This window comes from Triturus cristatus, chromosome 4_1 (assembly GCF_964204655.1).
Source record: "Triturus cristatus chromosome 4_1, aTriCri1.1, whole genome shotgun sequence".
NCBI lineage: Eukaryota > Metazoa > Chordata > Amphibia > Caudata > Salamandridae > Triturus > Triturus cristatus.
Window position 1 is genome coordinate 866,086,588 of NC_140585.1, and position 22,600 is coordinate 866,109,187.

Below are 22,600 nucleotides of genomic sequence, written 5' to 3' on the forward strand. Positions count from 1 at the left end.
GAAGATATTTAAAAGAATCCATGCGTTGCAACCCATGCTTCTCTTGAAGTTAAGAAAAGGACATCAATTGGTTGTTTGAAAATAAGTCCCCGATAACTCTAATCCCCTGAGTATTCCATCTACGCATGATTGAGTCCGAAAAGATCATAGGAAGTTTCCCTATTTCTCCTAAAGGCATGTACCGATTATATTCCTTCATAATAAAAAGTTTTGACCACACTGCAGCTGCAGCCACCAAAATCTTAAAGCGGGTTCTTTTATAGTAACTAGGCTCGAAGAATTTAGAAAATAGGTGTTTAGCTTCTGGCCCTAAAATAAGCTCATATATGGATGGTGAAGAAGCAGGGTCAGAGTATGCCTGAGAGCCAAAAAATAAAATCCCCATGTGTTGAAGCATCGCCGCCCAATAATAATACTGGAACGGAGGGATACTCAGTCCCCCCCCTTGCCCTAGGTAAAGTAAGTTTCTTAAAAGCTCTTCTTGATCTCTTATACCCCCATATAATACGAGAACACATTCTTTCTATTTTGGTGAAGAGTAGATTGGGTACAAAAAGAGGAATTGAGCGGAGTAAATAAAGAAATCTCGGAAAAACCACCATCTTAATGACATTGCACCTGCCATAAATAGATAGGTGCAAATAGTCCAAATTTTCCAGCATTTTATTAGATGAGATTAAAATTGGATCGAAATTAAAACTAACAATTGTTTCAACCTTCGAAGCAATTTTGACCCCTAGGTATACAGCCTCCGAAACAGTGTTAACCCCTGGAGGAGGACAAGTACCAGTAAAGAGAACTTGCGTCTTATGTAGATTCAGTTTGTAGCCGGATACTGATCCAAATTCCATAGTCACTGTTTCAATACGTCTCAACGCTTTGGCGACATCCATTGTGATAACCGCCACATCGTCAGCGTAGGCTAGCACTTTAATAGGTTGAGACATAGGTTTAGCTGGTATAATCTCGGGATCCTGCTCAATTTTGGCCAAGAAAGGCTCAATGTAGAGAGCAAAGAGAAGAGGAGAACAGGGGCAACCCTGCCGGGTGCCCCTGTAGATCTTAAACTCCGCGGAGTGCTTCCCAAAAATACGAATTGAAGCTGCTGGACTGGTATAAAGAGCTTGTACTGCTTTGATAAAGGATAATGGAAATCCTTTCCACTGAAGGTTGGCCCATAGAAATTCCCAGGAAACCCTGTTGAATGCCTTCTCGTCATCCAACAGGGCTACCCCTAATGGAACTTCTGACCCCTGAGACCAATCCAAAAGGGAGATTACTCGACGGACGTGATCTATAGTGTCTCTGCCTGCTACAAAACCGTGCTGACGATAAGAGACTAATGGTGCTATGACCCTTCCCAGTCTTCTGGCAAGAAGTTTGGAAAAAATCTTACTATCCGCGTTAATTAATGTGATGGGGCGGTATGAGGCAAGTTCAAGCGCATCCTTCCCTTTCTTTTTGAAGACTATAATGGTTGTTCTGGACCATGAATCAGGAGCTATACCACTAAATGCTGTCTGAAATAGGGAAGTTAGTAGGTCCCGTAAGACAGTCTGAAACACAATGTAGAATTCCAAAGGAATCAAATCTGGCCCTATTGCTTTGCCCCGAGGTAAAGAAAGCATTGCCAATTTAATTTCCTCCCAGTCTATGGGAGTAGCGAGAATATCCTTATGGGCCTGATCTAAACCTAAAGAGGGAATGTCCCCCAAGTACTCCGCTGGATCAACAGTTTCCTCGTTCACATATAGTTTTTGATAAAAGGTTTTGAATGCCTCACGGACATCAGACTCCGAATTTTGTAGAAGCCCGTCAATGTCTTTAATTTTATCGATCTTTGCCTGTATCTGTTTTTGCCGTAATCTATTTGCCAAGACTTTTCCCACCTGCTCACCATATTCAAAACACTCCCTTCTAAACATTTGATATTTAGCGGCCATTTTGTCAGCAAAATGCTGAAAGATTATAGACCTCTGTTTAATTAATTTATTTTGTACTACAGAGACGTCCGACCGATCCTTAATCTTCTGCGCTAGCTCACACTCAAGCGTATTTAGCTCTAAAATAGATTGTTCAAATCTATGTCTAAGAATCTTACGCTTACGTATTGCAAATCTTAGGGTTTCCCCCCTAACACCGGCCTTAACAGCATCCCAAACAACTGTGTCTGGGGCTGAGTTTTTGTTAATGGCAAAGAATCCTGGCAGCCAAGAATTAATATGGCCCCGATAATCCTTGTCGGCTAAGAGCTTCCTATCGAAGGTCCAATTCGATCTTAAAGGTGCCACCACAGACATCTCAAATTTAAGCATAAGAGGATTGTGGTCAGAGATTAGTCTTGGCAATACAGTAATAGTTTTTCTTTCCAAGATAGAAGGTGAGGCCAGTATATAATCAAGCCGAAATAGTTTATTGTGTGGAGCAGAGTAAAAAGTGCTTCCCTGGTGTGCATTATTGAAACTGTTCCAAGTATCATAAAGGCCCTGCTTCAATGCTAAATTGCGTAGGGATTTGTACACTCTTGGTTTTCGTCCAAAATATGTAGAAACAGACCTTAAGTCAACTGATTCATCTATATGTATATTAAAGTCCCCACAAAATATAACCGGTTGGGGCCACATAGCAAGTTCCAAATTTAGGAAATCAAATAAATCAGGTTCATCCAAGTTAGAACCATACACTGTACAAATAGTGATTGTCTCCTCATTGTCAAACAGTGCTTCAACAATGGCCCACCTTCCTTTTTGGTCTTCCTTATATTTCTTACAAGACAAAACCCCAGCTTTACACAAAATTGCCACACCTCTGCTATTGAAGGATTGCTTTGAGCAGGTAATTAACTCCATCCCAATTTTTTTGAGCCATGGCCTGTTGGCCCAAGCTATATGTGTCTCCTGAAGACACAGAATGTCCCAGGAGAAGCCGCTAACTATCTTGGTCAAAACCAAACTTTTTTTGTGGTCATTCAGCCCACATATATTTAGAGTACATAAATATAGTGTTCTCATTTTAACGGTTTGTGTATTGATTTTAAGCCGTTTGGCCCGGACACACATGCTGACACTACCATAAGTTGAAGAAACATCAGTCTGGTTATTTCGAGAAGGATACACTTTGGGTTCAAACAAAGAAATACTAATAAAGCCATCAATGCTGATTTATTCTTACACCCCCCGTCACCACCCCTTATCCAAAACCCCAGCACCAACCCCCCCCACCCCCACCCTAACCTCCCACCCTTCCCCTTCCCATTCCCATGAAGCGCAGGGACTATGGTCCCAGTAGATGACGAGATAGGCTGCCTCCACCCCCCAGAACCCCTCGCCACAAGAAAAAATAACAACACTAAAAACAAAAAAAGAAGGATTATTATGCCAATCGGGACTAATATTTTGGCTTATCATACCTAGTAATGGGTTAATCCAAAATAAGTATTGAGCATTGTAAGTCACAATCTGCCTAAATTCGAAGTCGCTAAAGCTTTACTGAGCTTTTAATTTAGACAGTGTTAACTCATTAACAGAGAAAAAAAAAAAAAAAAAAGAGGAGAGAATGTCCCATCAATCAAAAGTCAAACAGAAACATACTCGTCTTTGGAGAAAGAATCCAAGATGACGAAACAGACCCTATCTAAAGCTTCTGTAGAAATTCTTTGGCAGTACGTTCTTCCGTGAACACTGATGCCTGTCCCTTGATGATAAATTTAAGCCTGGCGGGGTTCTGTAAGAAAACTTGTGCCCCTTTTTCTTGGAGCTTAGGAATAAACTGTTGAAATCTCCACCTAAGGTCCACTGTTGCTTGGCAAAAATCCGGGCGCACAAAAAACGCACATCCTTTGGCACGGGCTTTCTTATTGGGACGGGCCAAATCAAATAGGGCTTCTCGGGCCAGAAAATGGTTCAGTGAGATTAGAATAGCTCTAGGGAAAGGATTTTCTTGACCTGCAGTCTTCTTCTGGAAGAATGGAAATCGGTGAGCCCTTTGAACTTCAGCCTTCCAATCCCAACTAGTGATTTCGGGAAAAGCCTCAAAAAGGAGCTCCACGACAAACTGAAGAGGGTCTACACCTTCCTTTCCCTCTGGGACCCCAAGAATTCTAAGGTTATTTCGTCTGAGCCTGTTTTCCATATCCGTCAGCTTCCAGACATAGTCGTCCCTTTTGGGCATTCAATGCCATAATTTCTTTTTTCTGTGAGATCACATCGTCCTCTAACGTAGATATACGCGTTTCGGCTTCACTGATTCTAATAGCAGTGTCAGCGCAGGACTTACCAACTCTTCGTAGAGAGGTCTGTAATTTCTTCAGCGAGTTTTGAGTGTGGATGCTATCCGCCTGAGCCTCTGCCCTGTGTGCCATAATAACATCATAGATGGTGTCAAGTGTGATTTTTCGATGCTCGCGGTCCGAAGAATCGAGGGTACTAGCAGCAGGTAGAGCAGTGAGGGTTGGAGTATTAGCTTTAATTTTAGGGTTGGGCGAGTCTTGATACGCCCAGTTCGAAGAGTCATCAGACCCTTGTAGACTCCCCATACCCGAAAGACCCCCTTGCATATTTTCCATAGATATTTCCCTCAGTTCTGCTACTAGATCTTCATCACCCTCTCCTCCTGAAAAGCCCTCGCCTAGCCATCCCTTCACCAAGCTTTCAGCGGAGGAGCGATCAGACATAGAGAAAAAATCGTCCCCAATTGATAATTTATCCTGAGTTTCTGTGCTGCTGCCCTCTGGTTGACCGACATCCATTTGGGATAAAGAAACCTCCGCAGACCCCCCAGATTCTATATTGATTGCTCCATCATTAAAGTTCGTACCTGTAGGGGTTTGGTATGGATCTTTAGAGGCTCCTCCCTTTTGCAGAGTTTCCGGAATAGTTACTGGCGGTGAGACTACAGCACCCATAATCCTGTTCCTCGGTAATTCAGGGTTGAGCACCGCTCTCCGAACAAAGGCCTCACCCCCGGGCGCCCCAGCATCCAGAGTAGGTAACGGGGCAGAAGGCTGTGGCTGCAGTTGCGATTGCGGCGAACCTGTCTGCACAGCATTTTGTGGTAGGTTCTTGTCCCCCTGAGCCATGAGGAAGAGAGACGGGACGGTGCGTTGGGCCTCACCGGAGACGGAGACAAATGTTTGCTCTTGAATAGAGCTTCTACGAGCATCAGTATGTGCTGAGCCCACCTCATGAATCCCAGCAATTCGGGCAGGGCGCGACTTCGCCGGAGGGATGGCTTGTTTGGTGCGGGACGCCCGATTCAACCCCTTAGGCGGCATCAGGTGCTGTGATCGAAAAAAATTGACCACGGAGAGAATTTTCCGCCGGAACAGCAACGGAGCAGAAGTGTCTCTTTGAGCAGAGAACAGGGAACAGAGTAAGAACAATCACCAGAGCTTTCCCAGAGAAACGATGCTGTAGCACTGTCTCGGCATCCGACAATGCAACAATCAGTAGTGAGGGTCCGGGAGGTAAGCAGCCTAGCTCAAGCGGTCGAACACCCGGCCGCCATCTTGCTTCTGATGCTTGTGAATTAAGTAAAGATTTGATTGTAAATATTTATATATATGCCTTTGGAGTTGCCCACTCATTCGGACGCCTCTGGGGGGAAAAAACAAGCATTGAAAATGCAATAGGTCTCGCCTTTTATTAAGTTAAAGCCATTTGCTTTGCTACATAATACCATTAGCAAAGCAAATGGCTTTAACTTAATCAAAGGCGAAACCTATTGAATTTTCAATGCTTGTTCTATATTGGTCCCAGGCTCTGGAATGCTCTTCCAATTGACCTTAGGTACTGTCATTCCCTGCTAGCCTTCCGTGAGAGCTTAAAGACGCTCAGTTTGATCTTTGCTTTCTTTCGTCTTCTAAGTTGTTTCTGCCTCCACATGTTAAGCGCCGGGAGACCCTGTTGGGTAGCAGCGCTCTTTATAAGTGTATAAATAAATAAATAAATGTAATGCTGTTTGGGGCGATTAGCACGCTACCTGACGGGAGGCGTTAAATGACTTAGCAATGTGTCTTGGGGTGTGACCGCCTGCGCGGGTACAGTTTGGTGAAAATAAACTGCAGCTTTTTTCTTTCAGTCGAGCTGTGAGTAATATTTGGATCGAGTTTAATGTCACTGATTGAGGGGTAAACCGGGAGTGCCCGGGTTAAGCTCTGATACGTGCAACAGCGGAGGCACTTAGGCAGCGCTAAAGAGAAATAAAACGGGCTGACAGGAGTGAAGTGGGGCAAACAAAAAGCGTGCGGCTATTTAAACTTGCTAAAATGCTAATGTGGTTTGGTTATTAACTGACCATCTAGGGCTCTATTTCGATGTGCGGCATTAAAACGGTTCTTAAATTAAAGAATTGTTGTGACAAAGTTACCGGTAAAAGAACGACGCAGAGTGGAAAAACAAAGTGCACAAGAAAGACAGGCTGCACACCCCTCTGAAAACCGAGTCCCCTTGAGAGGCAAATGAGTGATTGCTGGCAAAATTGCCCAGTCGCGTAGCCATTCATTACTTGGAGGTCTATAAATAGCATTCACTGAGGCGTTGCTTAACAGCACCAAAAGTGTACAGTGAAAAGAAACTTCAGACATCTGCGGTTGAAGGTGGTACATCAAAAGTGATAAATAAGCGAAAGATCTGTAAGGATAGCAGGCAAGAAAAAAAAAACAAGCGGTCTTCAAAAAGGAGAGGGCGGAGCGAGTGGGCGCGCGCCGGCAAAAGTAAAAACAGCTGCAGCGTCCACACGCTTTCTGTGTGCCCGCGAGCGATAAAGGTCTTGCAACCATTTGAGAGAGTTCTGAAGAGGCCAGCAAATGTATAGGGTGTACCAAGATAAAAGGACTTCTTGACATTTAATATACTTTTCTTGTTGATTACTGTGACCAATTGACTAAAGATTTGCATTTGATCCATTCACGGGTTAAGGCCAGTCTCCCTCCTAGTCTTGAAGGTCTAGTTCACAAGCTGAGGCCTAGAGACTGTGTCTTTACCCAACAGTTTCAGAGGAAGTCCAGCCTTGAGCCATGCTAGAAGGGTCCTGTGCAAGTTCTCTTCGCCACCCAGACTGCTGTTAAGTGCACAGGGCACAGACACCAAATCCATGCCAGTGATGTGGAGAAAAGCAAGCGCCACTCCCTTTGCCATATGATCAGTGGATATCAAGAGGAATACCTGATTTATCATGCCTGACCAAGATGAACAGATTCTGTTTGAGCATCCTGACATTGTTCAGCCTTGAAACTAAGTGTGGCCAAGGGCCGAAAAGAATTATAGACTTTGATTGAGGAAACTATCTCTGGAGAGGTAGCAACCCATGCCGGTGGTCAAGACCGCCAACGTCCGGACCGGTACATAAGCTTGCAAGTGAGGCTTTGAAGCAAAAGACACTTGGGACTTAATGCTCTTTGATAGTGTAGTGAGGGAATTTTGGGAGAATTGAGATTACATTGCTCTGTTCCTAGCTGATCTTTACGCTACTCTGTTACCTTGGTAATTAAACAACAAATACTATAGGAAGTGAAAGGAAAGTTAAGAAACATACAGGTTGAATATAAAGATCAGTTTAGGGAATAGTGCTAGGTGTTATTCTGAAATAGGTACTTGTATATAGAATAGGTTGAAATGGTTAGAGTTGGGGTTCTGCCATTAAGGCCCTTTCGGAAGGTGTTTTCTGACCTATTAAGAGAAATGGAAGTACTTGCCCAGAATGCCCCTGCTAAAAGCTGACAGTTTGGGACAAAAAGGAGGAAAGTAGGGATACTTGCAAGTTCTCTATTGCTAGTATTGAGATTTGTGGGTCTGTTTTGGAGGCTTGAAACATATTACACTGTTCATAGCCTAGTGCATCCTACTCCTACTGCACCTGAAAATTATCGCTTCACCTTATCCTCTTTTAAGGATTCGCACTGCCAAAATATATAAGCATTATACGTTTGTTCAATCTTTATATAAAACACCCTAATGTTAATTGAGCCACAAAAGCTTCACCACTTAGTTGTTGAAATACACTAGGGCAATGAAATTGGACTTGGTCAGGATAGTTTTGGGGCCTAGTAACCACTTGGGGCTGGAAACTGTTCACTATAGTGCCACTGGTGGGAGGAGTTATAGTAGGGTTATGTTTATGCATAAAATTGCCTCCAAAAGTGTTTGACCATCTTCTATTCACATGATGCAACAAATATCTGACTTAATGGCTCCTGAGATTACATGAATGAACTTTGAGTTCAAGGGCCGTCTGAGAATATTAATTTTAGGAATTTGATTATTGAGTGAACTAAAACTGCATTCATTTCATATAATAGGCCTAGAAATGTTGTTTAACTAAAAAACTCCCCTTCGCAAGAAAAGCTTGTTTGCTCCTAAGTTTGTTTTAGTCAGCAGATAGACTTTGCCCACTTGCGCAACTCTCCTGACTTGCTGGAAGATGATCGTCGTCCCCTAATTTGCTCATCTGTTTATGACATGTAGCTGATAGACCACACAATTACAAGGTCTTTCCACTGATACTCAATTCTTATCTGCTGAGATGCAGCTATGGAACTGACCTCAAGCTGATACGAGGAATTTCCACTGCTAAGCAATTTTGTATGAAGTCACGTAAGCTCTGCTTTGAGTTGTGTATACATATGGCAGAGTAAACGTTGATCGGAGTGCATTTGTACGCTTACCTCAGGAGTGCGAGTTGTATATTGTTCCCATTAGCGTAATAAATGGCTTAAAAAGTCTGCCTCCAACTCCTCGCACTTTAATTTGTTCCTAAAAGCGTAAATTTGACCACAAAAATGTTGTGTCATAGTGTTTATTATAAGGGAAAAGAAAAGTGTTTGTTAGTTACTCACACTAGAACCCCTAAACTGTGGGAAAGGTATGAAATAAAAATGACTCTAATCTCCCACACACTACATAAAAGAGTGACAACTGCACTCAGCCTTTGCTAAATTCCATCCTCAACATAAGGGTCAATAAACAACACAGTTGTACACAAAACTCACAACCCATAGGGGAATTTGAGGGGACAGACCATTGACTCAGAGAGAAAGGCATAGTAGGGAAAGAGTGCAGACTCAGTTGGGGATGGACATTGGCCATAAGGTGTGTATCTGCTAGAAGACGTTTGGCATGGGTAAGAATGGAAATGGATAGCTGTCACTTTTGTGTGACATCATTCGATGGAAAGAGTCTATTAGTTGAAAAGCCAGTTTCTAGGATTATGTTTCGAGGTCGCTGATATTTTCTGGCATCTATTTCTTCAGGCAAGGTGTGTTTTGCAGGATTTCCAATTTCTTCCACAAAAATCTGCACAAAATCATTCTTACCAAGATCGATGACAAATTAACTTGAAGAAGAGCTAGCGCTATATAAAGCACTCTTGATGTACAAAAGGCATATCTTTAATAACTCTTCTATGAATTCATTTGATGGAAACTATTGGTTGCCATTCATTCTGTTCGCTAGCAATAATGTTTCATGTGTTGTTAAATTAACATTTATTTCAGAAATCGTGAGTAATAGCTATTCAAATTAATCTAGCCGGTCACGTAAAAGTCTAGTTAACAAGTGATGACAATGTTTTGGTACTTATTTTGACATTTATAGACCACGTAACACTCACAAACATGTATAATTACTAAACTCCCCACAATAATGTACATATTACAGAGAAATTACTCACTTTGAACTGAAACCGCCAATACTGCAAACTTGTGCGGCTGCTCTTTGTTGTAGCCCAGTTGCACTGTGCAGTTGTCTTTGTTTTCACTGAACTTGAACCCCGGCTTCACTGTCTCACACAGCATAGTGAGTAACTTTGTTTTATCCGTAAGTATGTTGTTATTCTGTAAAAAGAAGAAATACGATACAAAAATCCTCTTATTCGGACAATATCTCCAAATATCTCCCCTATCACCTTTATATTCATTAAAACCTTCGAGTCTAAATGGTTTATGAATTGTCATTTAATATATTCTTGTGATTTGAGATAGAAATAGTCCTATATGTCCAATGAATTATGTTATTTAGTTTCGCTGTCTTGTAATCTTTTTAGTATCTTGTGGAATGAAGATGTCACGAATTGGGTTATCATAACAGTTATATGTTTCTACTGCGTGAGAAAATATGTTTTGTTGAGAAGGAGGTGGAGAAAATAGTGTATGAACCACCGAAATTCTGTGTTATCCATAAGAGATGAAATTACAGTTAGCACTACCTTTATAATCTCTGATCAATTTTTCACAAAGAAAACAAACATTTTGGAAAACAGAGACTAGGGATTGAATTAGGGTACGTGTGATAGTGTAAGGATACTTTGAAGAATGTTTGCAGTGAAGTTCCACATATCTACCCTTTGGTGAACGAGTGTTTTTCAGATAAAAAATGTTTTAAGATGGATTTATAAATGTATACAGAATATATTAATTGTGAAATATTACTGATCAAGGTGACACTATTGTGTTGAAGCGCTCTCATTACCTTGCCCCTTCATACTGCAAGGTGTAGCTCTTCTGATTTGAGGTTACTTTTACTTGATGCCTGTATGCTATATTTAAACCAATTAAAATAGGAATACAAATGTCTCTGTTGTTCACTAACTGTTACATGAGAGAGTGATTGAGGAAGCATGTTTAATGCAACACCACAAACTCAATTACTTCTAGGTTCACCCTTGCAAAAAAAAAAGAAAATAAGAAAAGTGGGAGTGTGATAACTAGAATAATCAAGTTTTCAGTCTCTTTTTGGCGGCAAGATGATTTGTCTCAGAAAGGATGCTAACTGGGGACACACTCAATATCTTTAGGTATAAACTGCATTGTGGAGTCCGCCTTTTGAGAGGAAAAGTATTTTCACAGACTCACATTGGTAATTTATGATCATTGATGTGTGTGTAAAATTGTGTGTTGGCAGAATATGATTGGGAATAGAGGTTGCAAGTCTTCATGCATAGATAAGGTGTCTGCATTATGTCTGTAGAGTCTTGAGACGCATGGCTGGACAGGAAGCTTTGCAGCTGCTGGAAGTTGGACACATTATGTGGTACATGGAATCCAAAGAAGATCATCCCACTGGTGATATGCAGCTTTCAGAGAAAAAAACACGAATTCATGAAAATCCACACCACAGAAGCTCCTACTCCCTTACTATATCTTACTGTAGCTCATTAGCTAGGTCATGCACATGCTTAGTGAAGAAAGTGAAAATCAGCATGGCTCAGCTTTTTTTCAGTAAGCTTCACTCTGGGCTTTAATGTTTTAGGACTGTGTGATGCATAGATACTGCTTAATTTGTAAAGGAATAAGTGGTGTGGCTCAAAATGTTGCTCAGGAGCCTGCCGTGGGCACTATCGAAGGTTGGTGGGCTGAACAGCATGGCTGTGTAGTAGTGATTCCACCTGATGCCTCTTTCATCCACCACCAGATACCCCAGCCTCTTTAGCTCACTCTTACAAGTCCCTGCCTTCTCCCTGTGTCACAGTACTTCAGTCTTTTTCTTCCTCCTTCTTTACCACTTTTATTATTAACTTATCTTGTTTTGGGTCAAAGTCTAATGAGGGAATGTGTCAGTCTCGAAGCATCTATTGTAATGAAAAAGCGCGTTATTGAGTAGCAGAGGCCAGACACTAGGAAGAATCATTCAGAGACAGGAAGTAATGGGGAAAAGTGAGACGATGCTCTACAGAGACAGGAATTACAGTAAGTGATCCATTTCCATGCGCAGGTTTCCTTTAATAAGGAGAACCAGAGGTGCGCGGTGCACCATCCTCTTGACGGATCGGATGTCAGAGTTCATGGCTTACGAGTGACAACAAGGTACCTGTTGCAAAGTCATCCTGTGCTCTGGGCACCCTCCAACTTTTTGCTGACTGGTACTGGTGGTAACGGACTCTGATTGACCCTGGGCTCTGCCTAACCAGGCCCATGGCCAGTGCTATGCTGAAGATACACGTAGAATACAGTTAAAACACCTACATACACAGGGGTACACTATGGGTTTGGGTACCCATGTGATTGGTTTGGCCTCCCCTATTAGGTCCTAGTTCATATAGGACAGGGTGATTCAAACTACCTTTTAAATCCCTAGTATAGAATAGGGCAGGGCAGTTTACAGGTCAGCAGACTTTTCTGCACTTGTATGTGTGCACTGCTGAAGCCTGAAGTCAGTTTAAAATCAGCCCTGTGTTGCAGGATTGCTTTTACAAATACAAATACAAATTGTGCCCAAACTCGACTTTTGTGTTTGGGGCACTTAAAATAAATAAACTACAATGTTTGGAACATGGTAGGTACCCCCAAGGTCTCCCCTTGGTGTTCCAGGGGTGGAGGGCCAGGTACTTATAAGGAGAATCCTTATAAAAAAGGTTTCTATATGCCCTGGAGTTAGTGAAATTGCACATTTCACTCCCCAAAGTGCTTCCCAAAATAGTCTTTTCTGCTAGGAGCACTGTGAAATGAGGGTCTGCTATATTTTGATATATTCAGAAACCCTAAAGTCTTTCCTATGTGGTCCAGGGGTGGGGGGTCCTGTAGGTATAAGCAGGGTCTTTATAAAACCTGTTTTATAGGCCCTGGTATTGGAGAAATTGTCAAGTAAATGTTTCCATTTCAGATCCCCAGCCCATAGGTTAACATTGGAAAAGGTTATTAGTTAATAACTGGACGAAGAAAACCCCTAAAACTAGCATTAAAGGCCCTCAGAAGAATGGTAATGATAAATCCAACCATATGGTATTGTTGAATTTCTTCTAAAATGTACAGACAAAACGTTATAAAACCTTTTTTGTCTGTAAGCCAAAATTCAACCCTGTACTGCTCTGCCCTGATTGTTCAAAGATAAGTGGGTGAGCCTGGCTTCTTTGAAGAGGTGATAAATGACCCCTGGGGTTAGAAAACCTCTTGGGGAGGAGAGGTTGCTGGGCATAAGAATGCCACAGCGTAGGGGGTTGGGTAGTAAATAATGCTCTTCAAGGGAAGGGGGAAAAAAGCTTAATTTACAACTCTCCTCTTTGAACCCAGCCAGATGCTAAGCTTAAGAAATGAATGAACAGATGTAAGGGGAGAGACTATGGGGATTAGCCATCCTAGGGGTGTGTTTAGCCAGCTCTTTTTCCCCTGCTGAAAATTCTGACATATTGAATTTTGGAAGAATAGTGGTTTCTGGGTTAGCATTTTGCCACACTTTGGAGGAAGTGGTCATGCACTGGGGTGGTGCTCTACCCCTCATTGGACAGGAATGCCTTCCTGCTTGACCCCAGAGAACACTGAATAAGTATCTGAGAGGGGCAGTGTCTCTCAGATCTGCTTTTGAAACCGAAGAGAATCAGAAGGGCCCACACTGAGGAGTTTGATATGCGTTCACCAGTCCTACACTCTGAAGATTGCGCCTTTTGCACCATCTGAAACTACAGCCCTGTGGATCAAACCTGCTTCAACAGGACTAAAGAGTTGACTCCCTGCAAGCTACAGGTTAACAGAGCTCACCTGGACCATCACCACAAAGAATCCCCAGCATGGAGTACTACCAGTGGATTTGTAAGGGTTTTGTCCAAGTGGATTGTGGGAATTGAAGTCTCACACTTTCAAGGACCCTCTTGGAGATTCCAGAACCTTCAATTGTGTGTTGGACACTTTGGGACTCGCAAGAAGAACTTAAGGAAGGAGTTCTAACAGGATCCAGGCTGCTGGAGGGGGCTACACAAGACTGGTGAGAGATTCCAGAACAATTGATAAATGTGAATGTATCCCATTCAGAGGCAACAAAATGACCAAAAGGGACACAGTTGGTATCTAAGCACTAGAAAGTGACCAATCTTCAAAAATTCATATCTCTGGTTCCCTACAGTGGATTGTGTCAGTTTTGATGCCATTTAAAAGATAAAATTATTTCCTATTTTTATAAATTGGTGTTGGATTTTTATTGTGTGTTGTGTCTTAATATTTTACTGAATTGGTGTTTTTAAATGATTTACATACCTTTCTCTGAAGTTAGAGCCAAGCTACCAAGGGTTGAACATGTGAATAATGTTCTAAGACCTATTCTGAGCCCTATGTCGTGTCAGTGATATTATTGCCAGTGGTAATACTATTAATACACTTTCCAACAGTACCAAATACCTTTTACCTAGGAGAAGATCAGTGGTACTTCTTACTTACTGAGGAATTTCTGCGTTTTCCTGGTCGGATCCACTTGTCTGACATTGGAATTATTTAATGCAAAGCCGTCCTTTAAACTTCGTATTTTATGAGGCGAGTGCCATTTTGAGATGAAGCATCAAGGGAGGCAATCATTCAAGACTATGTGGTAAGTATCAAACTAATTGAGACATTAGGTAAAACTAAAAATGTGGGAAAATCCCCTGTACAGCGCTCTGGAGAAGTAACTTACTACGGTCGTCCACACAGCACACAACGCTGTATAGTCCTTTGTCAAAGCACTTCCCCATAATCTGAAGCCACAGACAGTTGTAAGTGGGCACACTTTCCTTAGAGAATGTCTTTAATTTATTTTCAAGACACAAGATCAGATAAATCGATTTAAACACGTCTGTTAAAAAAAGCCTGGGGCCATCTTGTTAGGGTGGTGGTGCCCTAAGCACAAGCGCAATGCCCTGAGACTTGCCCCGAGTGAGACAGGTCCCCAGCACGTAGCTTCAAGGACCCTTCCTGGCCGAGAAATGCTTGCTGAGGACAGGGGGCTGATGGACTCCACAGAGGTAATTTCCTTGCATTAAAAGCAGAGTGGCACTCGGTCGGGTGCCTGCCGACCCAGAACAAGAAGGCAGTGCCAGCATGAATAAAGCAACGACGTTAGAGGTTCAAGGAGCACTGAACATAACATGCACATCTGGTGGGGCAGACAATACAGCCCTGGGGAGGGGATAGTGCATGCGGATAAGCTGCTGCTACGAAAGTGACAATGCTGAAGTTGAGTGCTGGCAGGAGATGAGCCAGGTGGTTCCACCAAAGCACTTCAAGTAAGACTTTTTGGGAGAGGTTATGACACAAACTTACCTAGACCCAGTGTGTCATTCCTGGCCCTGCTCTCCCCTCTTCTGATCTCGTGGACCTGTTAGATGTTTGGACCCCTTTAGATGATGGTGATGTTTCCCCAGAAAACATACAGTATGGGTTGGCAAACATCTGCATGGTAGCAGATAACAGAGAGAAATCCTAGCATATCAACGGGGCGCGAGGCACGTGCCGATGTGTATGTAACCTTGCGAACCAGTTCACGACCATGTCGTCCACGCACGAAGGAAGTGGAGCAATCATCAAGTTCCTGATTAGATGTGATACTAACTCGGGTGCAGGACCAGATGTGAGCATGCTTTCGCTGCTCGCTGCCTCCCCTTTGTCCAAGAAGGACTTAAAAGACTGTCGAATAGAACTTAAAGCTATCTTTGATAGGACTCATGTTATAGAGCTAGCAAGGATGTGGACAGAGTTCAAGCAAGATCTCAAAGAAGTAAAGGAGGGCCTGTTGTTCACGAACCACAGTCTGGAGAATCTCAAATGGACTCAATGAAAAACAGCATAACAACTAATCCATGCTACAGTTGTGTCACTGAAATCACAAGTACAACTCCTGAAGGAGACATGTCCTTGACCTTGACCTTGAAAAGAGGTCCAGCAGCAGCCAATTCTACTGCCCGTTTTCCTTTTTTCCAACGGCAGCATATGTTTACCGCATGCTTGGAGCAAGTGGTAAATGTATTTGTTAAACCTCATGGAATTGGGAATTCGGTTTGGTCTTGCAGCCAGCCAAACGTGATGATTCCCCATTCCATGGGGTTTAACTCATAACTTCATGGTGCTGGGCACATTTACCGCATGGTATCAATGGTTGCATGTGAGCTTTGCATGTGAGTTTACAGTGCAGTAAATCCACCATGCCATGCCACTCATCATTAGTTCCAAAGGCGGTGCAGCAGGGGTGGGAAGACAAAGCAAGGGCTATGCTTTGCAGAAACTCAATGAGTCTTGTCCTCTGGAAGTCACCAGGCCTGAACTCTGAGCTTTAGGCAGCTTTTAGCATGGGTATGTCTGCAATACTTGTGAGGCTGCCAGAAAAAAGAGGCAGGGAACATGAAACGTAAATAATCAGGTTTGATTGGATATATGAGCGGATCAGGGAGACCATACCTCAGTTAATTAAGGCTTAGACTGAAACTAGGGTCACTGAAATATCTATGCTCCAACGGCATCCACCCCAACAAGATGTCAAGTGACTTCTATACATTCTGGAGGTAGAGGAAGGAGATTCCCTTTCAAGGCACCAGAATTCCTGTCCATGCGCAGTGGATGTACACAACAGAGAGATAGAGGTTCTGATGAAGGGAATGTGCCGTTCAGGTGTGCACCAATGCACGCACGCATACACACACACTCTTTCTCTGTCTCGATCTCTTTTTCTATATTTCTCTCTCCCTCGAACTGGAAAGAGCATTGCTTCACCATTTGAGGATAGTTAAAATGGCACCTAGAAACAGCCAAATGAAAGACACTTTCATTTTGCAAGATTTCAACAAGTGAATGCAATTTCATCACAGAAGACGATTAAGTAATCTCTTGAAATATACAAAAACGAAGATCTGAAATGAAGATAGTTGCAAAATGGGGGTGAAAAACAACCTGTCTTGATAGATAATAATTTAATGTCGCTCTAGCAGCCCTGCCATTGGACCACGGTTTCTCACATCAACAGGTTAGGTTCTAAAACGGATGCCAGAGGAATGCGGCCAAGGCTTATCTACACAAAGATGTACTCGAACAAGATGCGCAAAGTCAAGCATTTCTCTATGGCCTGTAGGAGATGCAAGATGCATGCCAACTGGTTGGCGGTTGAAGGGAATGAGTGATAAGCCGAGATAAGCACCTTTATCTGAAAAGGAAACCTGTCTACAGGGAGCGCTTTGACTGGTGGGAAAAATGTGTTTATCAGAAGAGGAGACAAAAATTTCCCTTGGAGATCACTGTTAATATTGCACTGTTGCAATATGTGTACGTGTTTTACGGTTGTCACGGTGGAATGTAGACTAAAATAGGATCTTGGCAATTGCATTAGGTTTTACAGTCCACTTTCAATAGGGATATGTGCACAGAGGAGAAGTAATGTGTGTGGTCTTTTGTCTCGTCGTTTTATTACATTGAGTCTTTGGTGATTATGGGCCAGATGTACGACCCTAAATTGCATGCGCAAACGGGTTGGCGACCCATTTGAGCATGCGAAAACTACTAGGGCCATGTGCAATTCCTATCTAGCGAGTCGCAATAATTTTTTTTAGGGTACCGTGGATAGGTTTCACTGAGATAAACCTGTCTGGAGGCACACTACACTATTTGCATTACCATGTGCAACAACGTTAAATTAGCAGAAACATGAGTAACAAGCAGTATATCACTACTAAGAGCATCGATGTTTAATTGTCCAGCACACCACAATCCAGGGTGGATATTTATATATCTGTAATGATTTAAACTTTAGATAGCCTATCTCTACCCTTAACTCGGCAGCACACGATTGGTCCAACCGCATTTTACCAAATGAACTGGAAATGGGTACAGTGATTGAACAGATAAGCCGCTAATTAAATTGTATATTGCCTTTTTCTTGTTGTTCATGGTTTGCCATCAGAGCTTTCAGAAAGCTGACAGGCAAAACACAGAAGTGCGAAACATATGTTGGCTGAATGAAAGCAGAGAATGAATTTATTCTGAAGGAGTGAAATTGTGAACTGAATTAAGTATGCACACGAGTGAACTATTCCATTGAAACAAAATCTAAGTCATTTAAAATGAAAATCCCCAACCATTTGCAAATTATCATTGGGATGCCTTTATCACTGATATACAAGTTTGCAACTGAGATGGTTCCTCACTCAATGGAGATTCATTCAGAACATATATTGCCATATATAAAGTTAGATTATCTCAGCCAAAAGTAATAAGAGTGAACAGAAAAAGCAAACTACGGCTGACTACAAGTTTAGCACTTGAAATCCCAATATTCAAAGTAAAAGTTCAGTTCCTGTGCACAAGTCTTCCGGAGTACGCCGTAGATCGACTCCACTGTAGGCCAGTTATAGGAAAGAAGAGCAAAAGAGGAAGGTGCACCAGTAAAAAAGTCCAGGTCCAAACAATATCTTTGATATTCCCTTTTTAATTTTCTTGTAAAAAGACTCACAGAGCCGAATTTCAAGGGCCAAAACTTTACAATTGGAATCAACTTAATTTTAATAAATCTTAAGAACATAACGCAGTAAAATTAGCCACATGCGTGTCATAGAAAAAGACAGAGACAGAGGCTTAACATCGCAAAGAATTATGCGTGTATCTTTAACACTGTATGTATTAGAACTGAGATTTTTAAACATTCTAGAGTATTAATGGATTTGGAAACTATGACTTATCCTTAAAAAAGAAAATATGTATGCCTTTGTTTAAACCTCTAATTGATAAAAAATATTTGACCTGAATTGAAAGTTAGCTTATTATTTTAATATTTCTGTATTATGCAATGCGAAATCTATTTGAACACAGTCATCCATTTTGTCCGCTACGCAGAAGGAGATTAGAGGATCCAAATTGGCAGGTAGGATTGAAGAGAAAGGAAAGATAAAATTCACATATGTACGGCAGACTTTCATGGGCAGACATTCATCGGGCCAGATGCATGCATGCGCATAAAAATGGAGGTTCGATGATTGCTGACTGTAATAGGCACAAATGGGCCTACATTTGACTACCACTAAAGAGAATGAATTTTTTTTATAGGAGAAATGCTGAGGAATGAGCGAAACGATTTCGAAGCTGGCCCCTGTCGCAACCGCCACAGAAATGTTGTTACTACAATACTGTGTGAACCAATGTCACTTCCCCATCGTGCTCGCAAGACTGACCTAAAAATCAGCCAGCGACATTCGCATTCCTTGGGAACGATTTACGTATTCAGCTCGAGCTGAAGGATGGGCCTTATCTTGTTCCCACATTGGTTCCAATCTAAAACTAACATCCACCAGTGAGGTAACTTGCTCCGCTTACATCAACAAGCGCCTAAAAAACTCTTCCAACTACGCAGCGGAAAGGAAAGGCAGGCCTGACTCGGGAACTGAACCACATGAAGTCAAAAACATAGTTTGATCTGCGGCTGAAGAGTGTATGAGAAGTAAACGCACATTGGGCTCCATTAACAAGCATTTTGGTGGAAAAGGTTAACTTCAATACATATATATTTTTTTTTTGCCCCACGGAATTTCCAAAATCCCACTCCAAGAATTACAACGGGTGCTTTTTCCAATTATGAATATGGAAAATGTATCAGTCAGCTGGATTTTATGTATTTGCAAATCTAGTTGCAAGGATGAGTTGGTGAATGCCTATAGGTAAGAGTTGGTGACCACAGACAAACTCGTATTTTTGTCTGTATTTACTACTGATTTTCAGGTCATTCGGTATATAGCTGAAACCACACATAAGGCTCCTCCTGTCGGGAGCAGGTGTAAATGTGTATTCAGCGTAGAGATGAGGCGGGAACACCACAAAATTTCGTGGAATGTTGAGAGGAAGTAATTTCTCCTGGAGGTAATAAGCTGCCCCATGATAAGCAAAAATCTAAAAAAGTATACAAATGCACATTAGCATTCAATTTACAATTGCAAAATTGTAAACCTGGTTATAATTAAGGCTCCCGGTTTTATGGTATTTATTTTTTCGACATTTCCATCTGTATTTATCCACATTTATCTTTTGCTCATTTTTTCTGTATTTATCCATTTTTATTTAGTGTTTTCTTTATAAATGAAGCTGCAATGGCTATTTCCTACATTTATTTGACTGATAAATGTATACTCTCATTCAAATGTCCAAAAGGTTTCAGCAGTATACAGTGTAATAGCATTATCTGGAAACACTTGCATTGTAGTACAGCGTAAATAACTGTAGATCTGCACTTAATTACGCTTAATTAGAAAATCTGTTGTCTTTTTTCATCTCCTCTAGCTCTCAATCTGTTCACCTACTGCCCTGGCACTCTAGGATTGAAGGTAGAAAAAATCATCCAATGAAGACCTATTTTACGTATTTTTCTGTATTTAATAATAAATACAGACAGGAAAAGAAATAGTTTTCTGTCTCTATCTGTAAAAATCAGTAAAAACGGAAAACTGGGAGCCCTAATTATAATTCTGCATGAGAAAATTTTACACATATATATTCTGAAGGGAATCTGTGAGTGCCACACATTTTCGTGCCTACTCTAGGAATAATTTGAAAATGTCAGCAATTTGCTGCAAACATTGTGCTCTCAAGGTACACCAATTCACCAAAAAGGCAGAGGTAGGGGTAATGATATCACACATCCTTAATTTCCTTGATGACATCAAAGGGTGAATTCCGTTTCCCATCCTTGGCCACTCGGCATCTTGCGATTGGCTGCTGAGGGCCAGGGAAGAGGAAGAAGGCTAGGCTACAGAAAGTAAACAGTTCTCCTGAAGCCCTGTTTACGCCCGGCTTCTGAGGCGGCCTTCAGAACTCTTGAAACAGCAGGTAGCAGGGCATTGCCAGGGCTTCCACAGGAAAAATGGTATTACCTTCTACCCCTGCTGCTCTTTGTTACTCTACGAGTTCTCCTACTTGTGTAAATTTACAATTTTCGCTGATAAGCCTGCCCCGTCGGTTAATATACCTACCGCAGAAACTATGGTCAACTTGGGAGGGTCAGAATTTCAAGTCCAATCTTGAGGACATTGGTTTACATTGTTGTCCTGTTGTGGGCGATAGAAGCGGTGTAATCGACTTTGGTATTAATACCATTGGCTACTAGTGCCTTTTGATCTGTTACTGTGAAAGCTCCTATTTTAACCTAAAAGTGCACAAAACATAGCAGCTAACATCATGTGTGTGAGAAGTAGACAGAGGTCTGGGTGGATCTCTCCTTTATCCATCCATCTGACACACAAAGACATCAAACTGGCGGCAGGAATCCAGTTCCAGATAAGCTTTAAAGGGCATAAAGCCGAATGCCCTTTGTCCATCTTTTCTCTCATGACAACAACACAAAAACAGATTATTCATCTATGCACGTCCAAGGTGCAGACAAATAAAAACACATTACATGTATGAAACATCTGCTTGCTTGAGGCCCGTTTTGGAGCATGTATTTTTCTGTTACACTTATACTGATGTTAAGTGCCCAAGCATGATAACTAGTTTACTTCTTTATTCAAGCTATCACACCAATTAATTTCTCTTTACATCAGGGGTCCCTTTGGCATGTAAATGACTGGGCTTTCCTCAGGAGCAGAAGCCTGGCTTACCTCTGACTTGAGTTGTGGAAGGTTTAAACTATGACCCCTCTCTTGCAACCCCTCCATTGCAGGTGGTATTTGGTGCTGCTCTCTGTCTGGTGGCTGCTACACTGAAGCTTTTTTGGAAAAGAGTTTATGTGCTCTTCATTGGCGGCCTTGAACTGTCAGCCATTCTTTGAAACATATTGTGTCCTGGACATCCAGGAGGCCTACTTAGCCTCTAAGTTGAAGATTTCTAGAGGGGTAATGTAAAGGCTATTGATTCCAAAATCCCCCAAAACAGCAAACTTAGTACAAGTCATTTACTGGTATAGACTCTTTCTTGTGGAACTTCAGACCATGTTAAACTCAGAACAGTATTCAATTATTTACATTTTAACCCCTAAAGCTCCCCACCTACAGTATATTCGTTTGGTTGCCCTTTTTGTTTATTTTCACATTGTAAATGTATCTCTCCTCCGAGCCTATATTCACTGTTGTGGGGAATTGACTTAGTCGGTTGTAATTAGAGTAGTGTGTGATTTGAAGACATTTTTCTCCTATCACTAATCTGACTTCATTTGTTTTTAAAAAGAAGAAGATTAGGTATATGATTTATATTTATTTATTTCTGTCCTTGCCCATACGATGATCACATTCCTTAGTCTAATCCATTCCCCTAAAGTCCTACCCTTGGCTACAAGTGTCAGAACGGGGCACTAGTTGGACAGCAATGATACGAAGGACCAAACAGGAGGCTGCTCGCCAACAAAAAATCCTTGTTATTATCAGGATTTAATATCAATTCGTATTCACCTAAGGTGTGTCTTGAAAGAATGAAAAATAAAGATTGGATGAAGAGCATTGACATTAATTCTAATCAGACGTTTTGTCTTGTCTGTGTAGATACAACAACAGTCTAAAAGATCTGATCACAGCTGCAAGAGGGGACAGGTAAATATTCAATAAAGTGGGGATCTGTGAGGAAACTTGTGATAGCCGACATGAGAGTGGAGAAGGCTCGCCTGAGGGGAGGACAGAGACTGCCTAATGGCTGTCTGTAAGGAAAGTTCTAAACCATCCTAGGTTGTGCGGCCTGATGCGTATGTCTTATAATATTTATTATAATAGCTGATGGTCTGCAGTGCTATAGACTCTAAAGAAATCTAAAAAGGTCAAGACAATGTGCCTTATTGATCCAGCAGTGCTACTGAAAATTGTGCCATCCATGAAGTGGAAGATTCCCGTGAGCTTAAGACTTGGAAATTAAAGCTTCTAATTTAGTAGGCTGGGATGCACACAGGAGAGCTACTTACAGGTAGCTGGAGCTTTA

General features: G+C 41.8%; 1 protein-coding gene across 1 annotated transcript in view; it reads right to left on the bottom strand.

The window, feature by feature from the left end:
- Positions 1 to 22,600, bottom strand: part of PODXL (podocalyxin like) — a 194,421-nt gene that overhangs the window by 52,012 nt on the left and 119,809 nt on the right. The window contains exon 6 of the mRNA XM_085653586.1: positions 9,667 to 9,829. Within this exon, the coding sequence (XP_085509712.1) occupies positions 9,667 to 9,829 (163 nt within the window). The remainder of the gene's footprint in view (positions 1 to 9,666; positions 9,830 to 22,600) is intronic.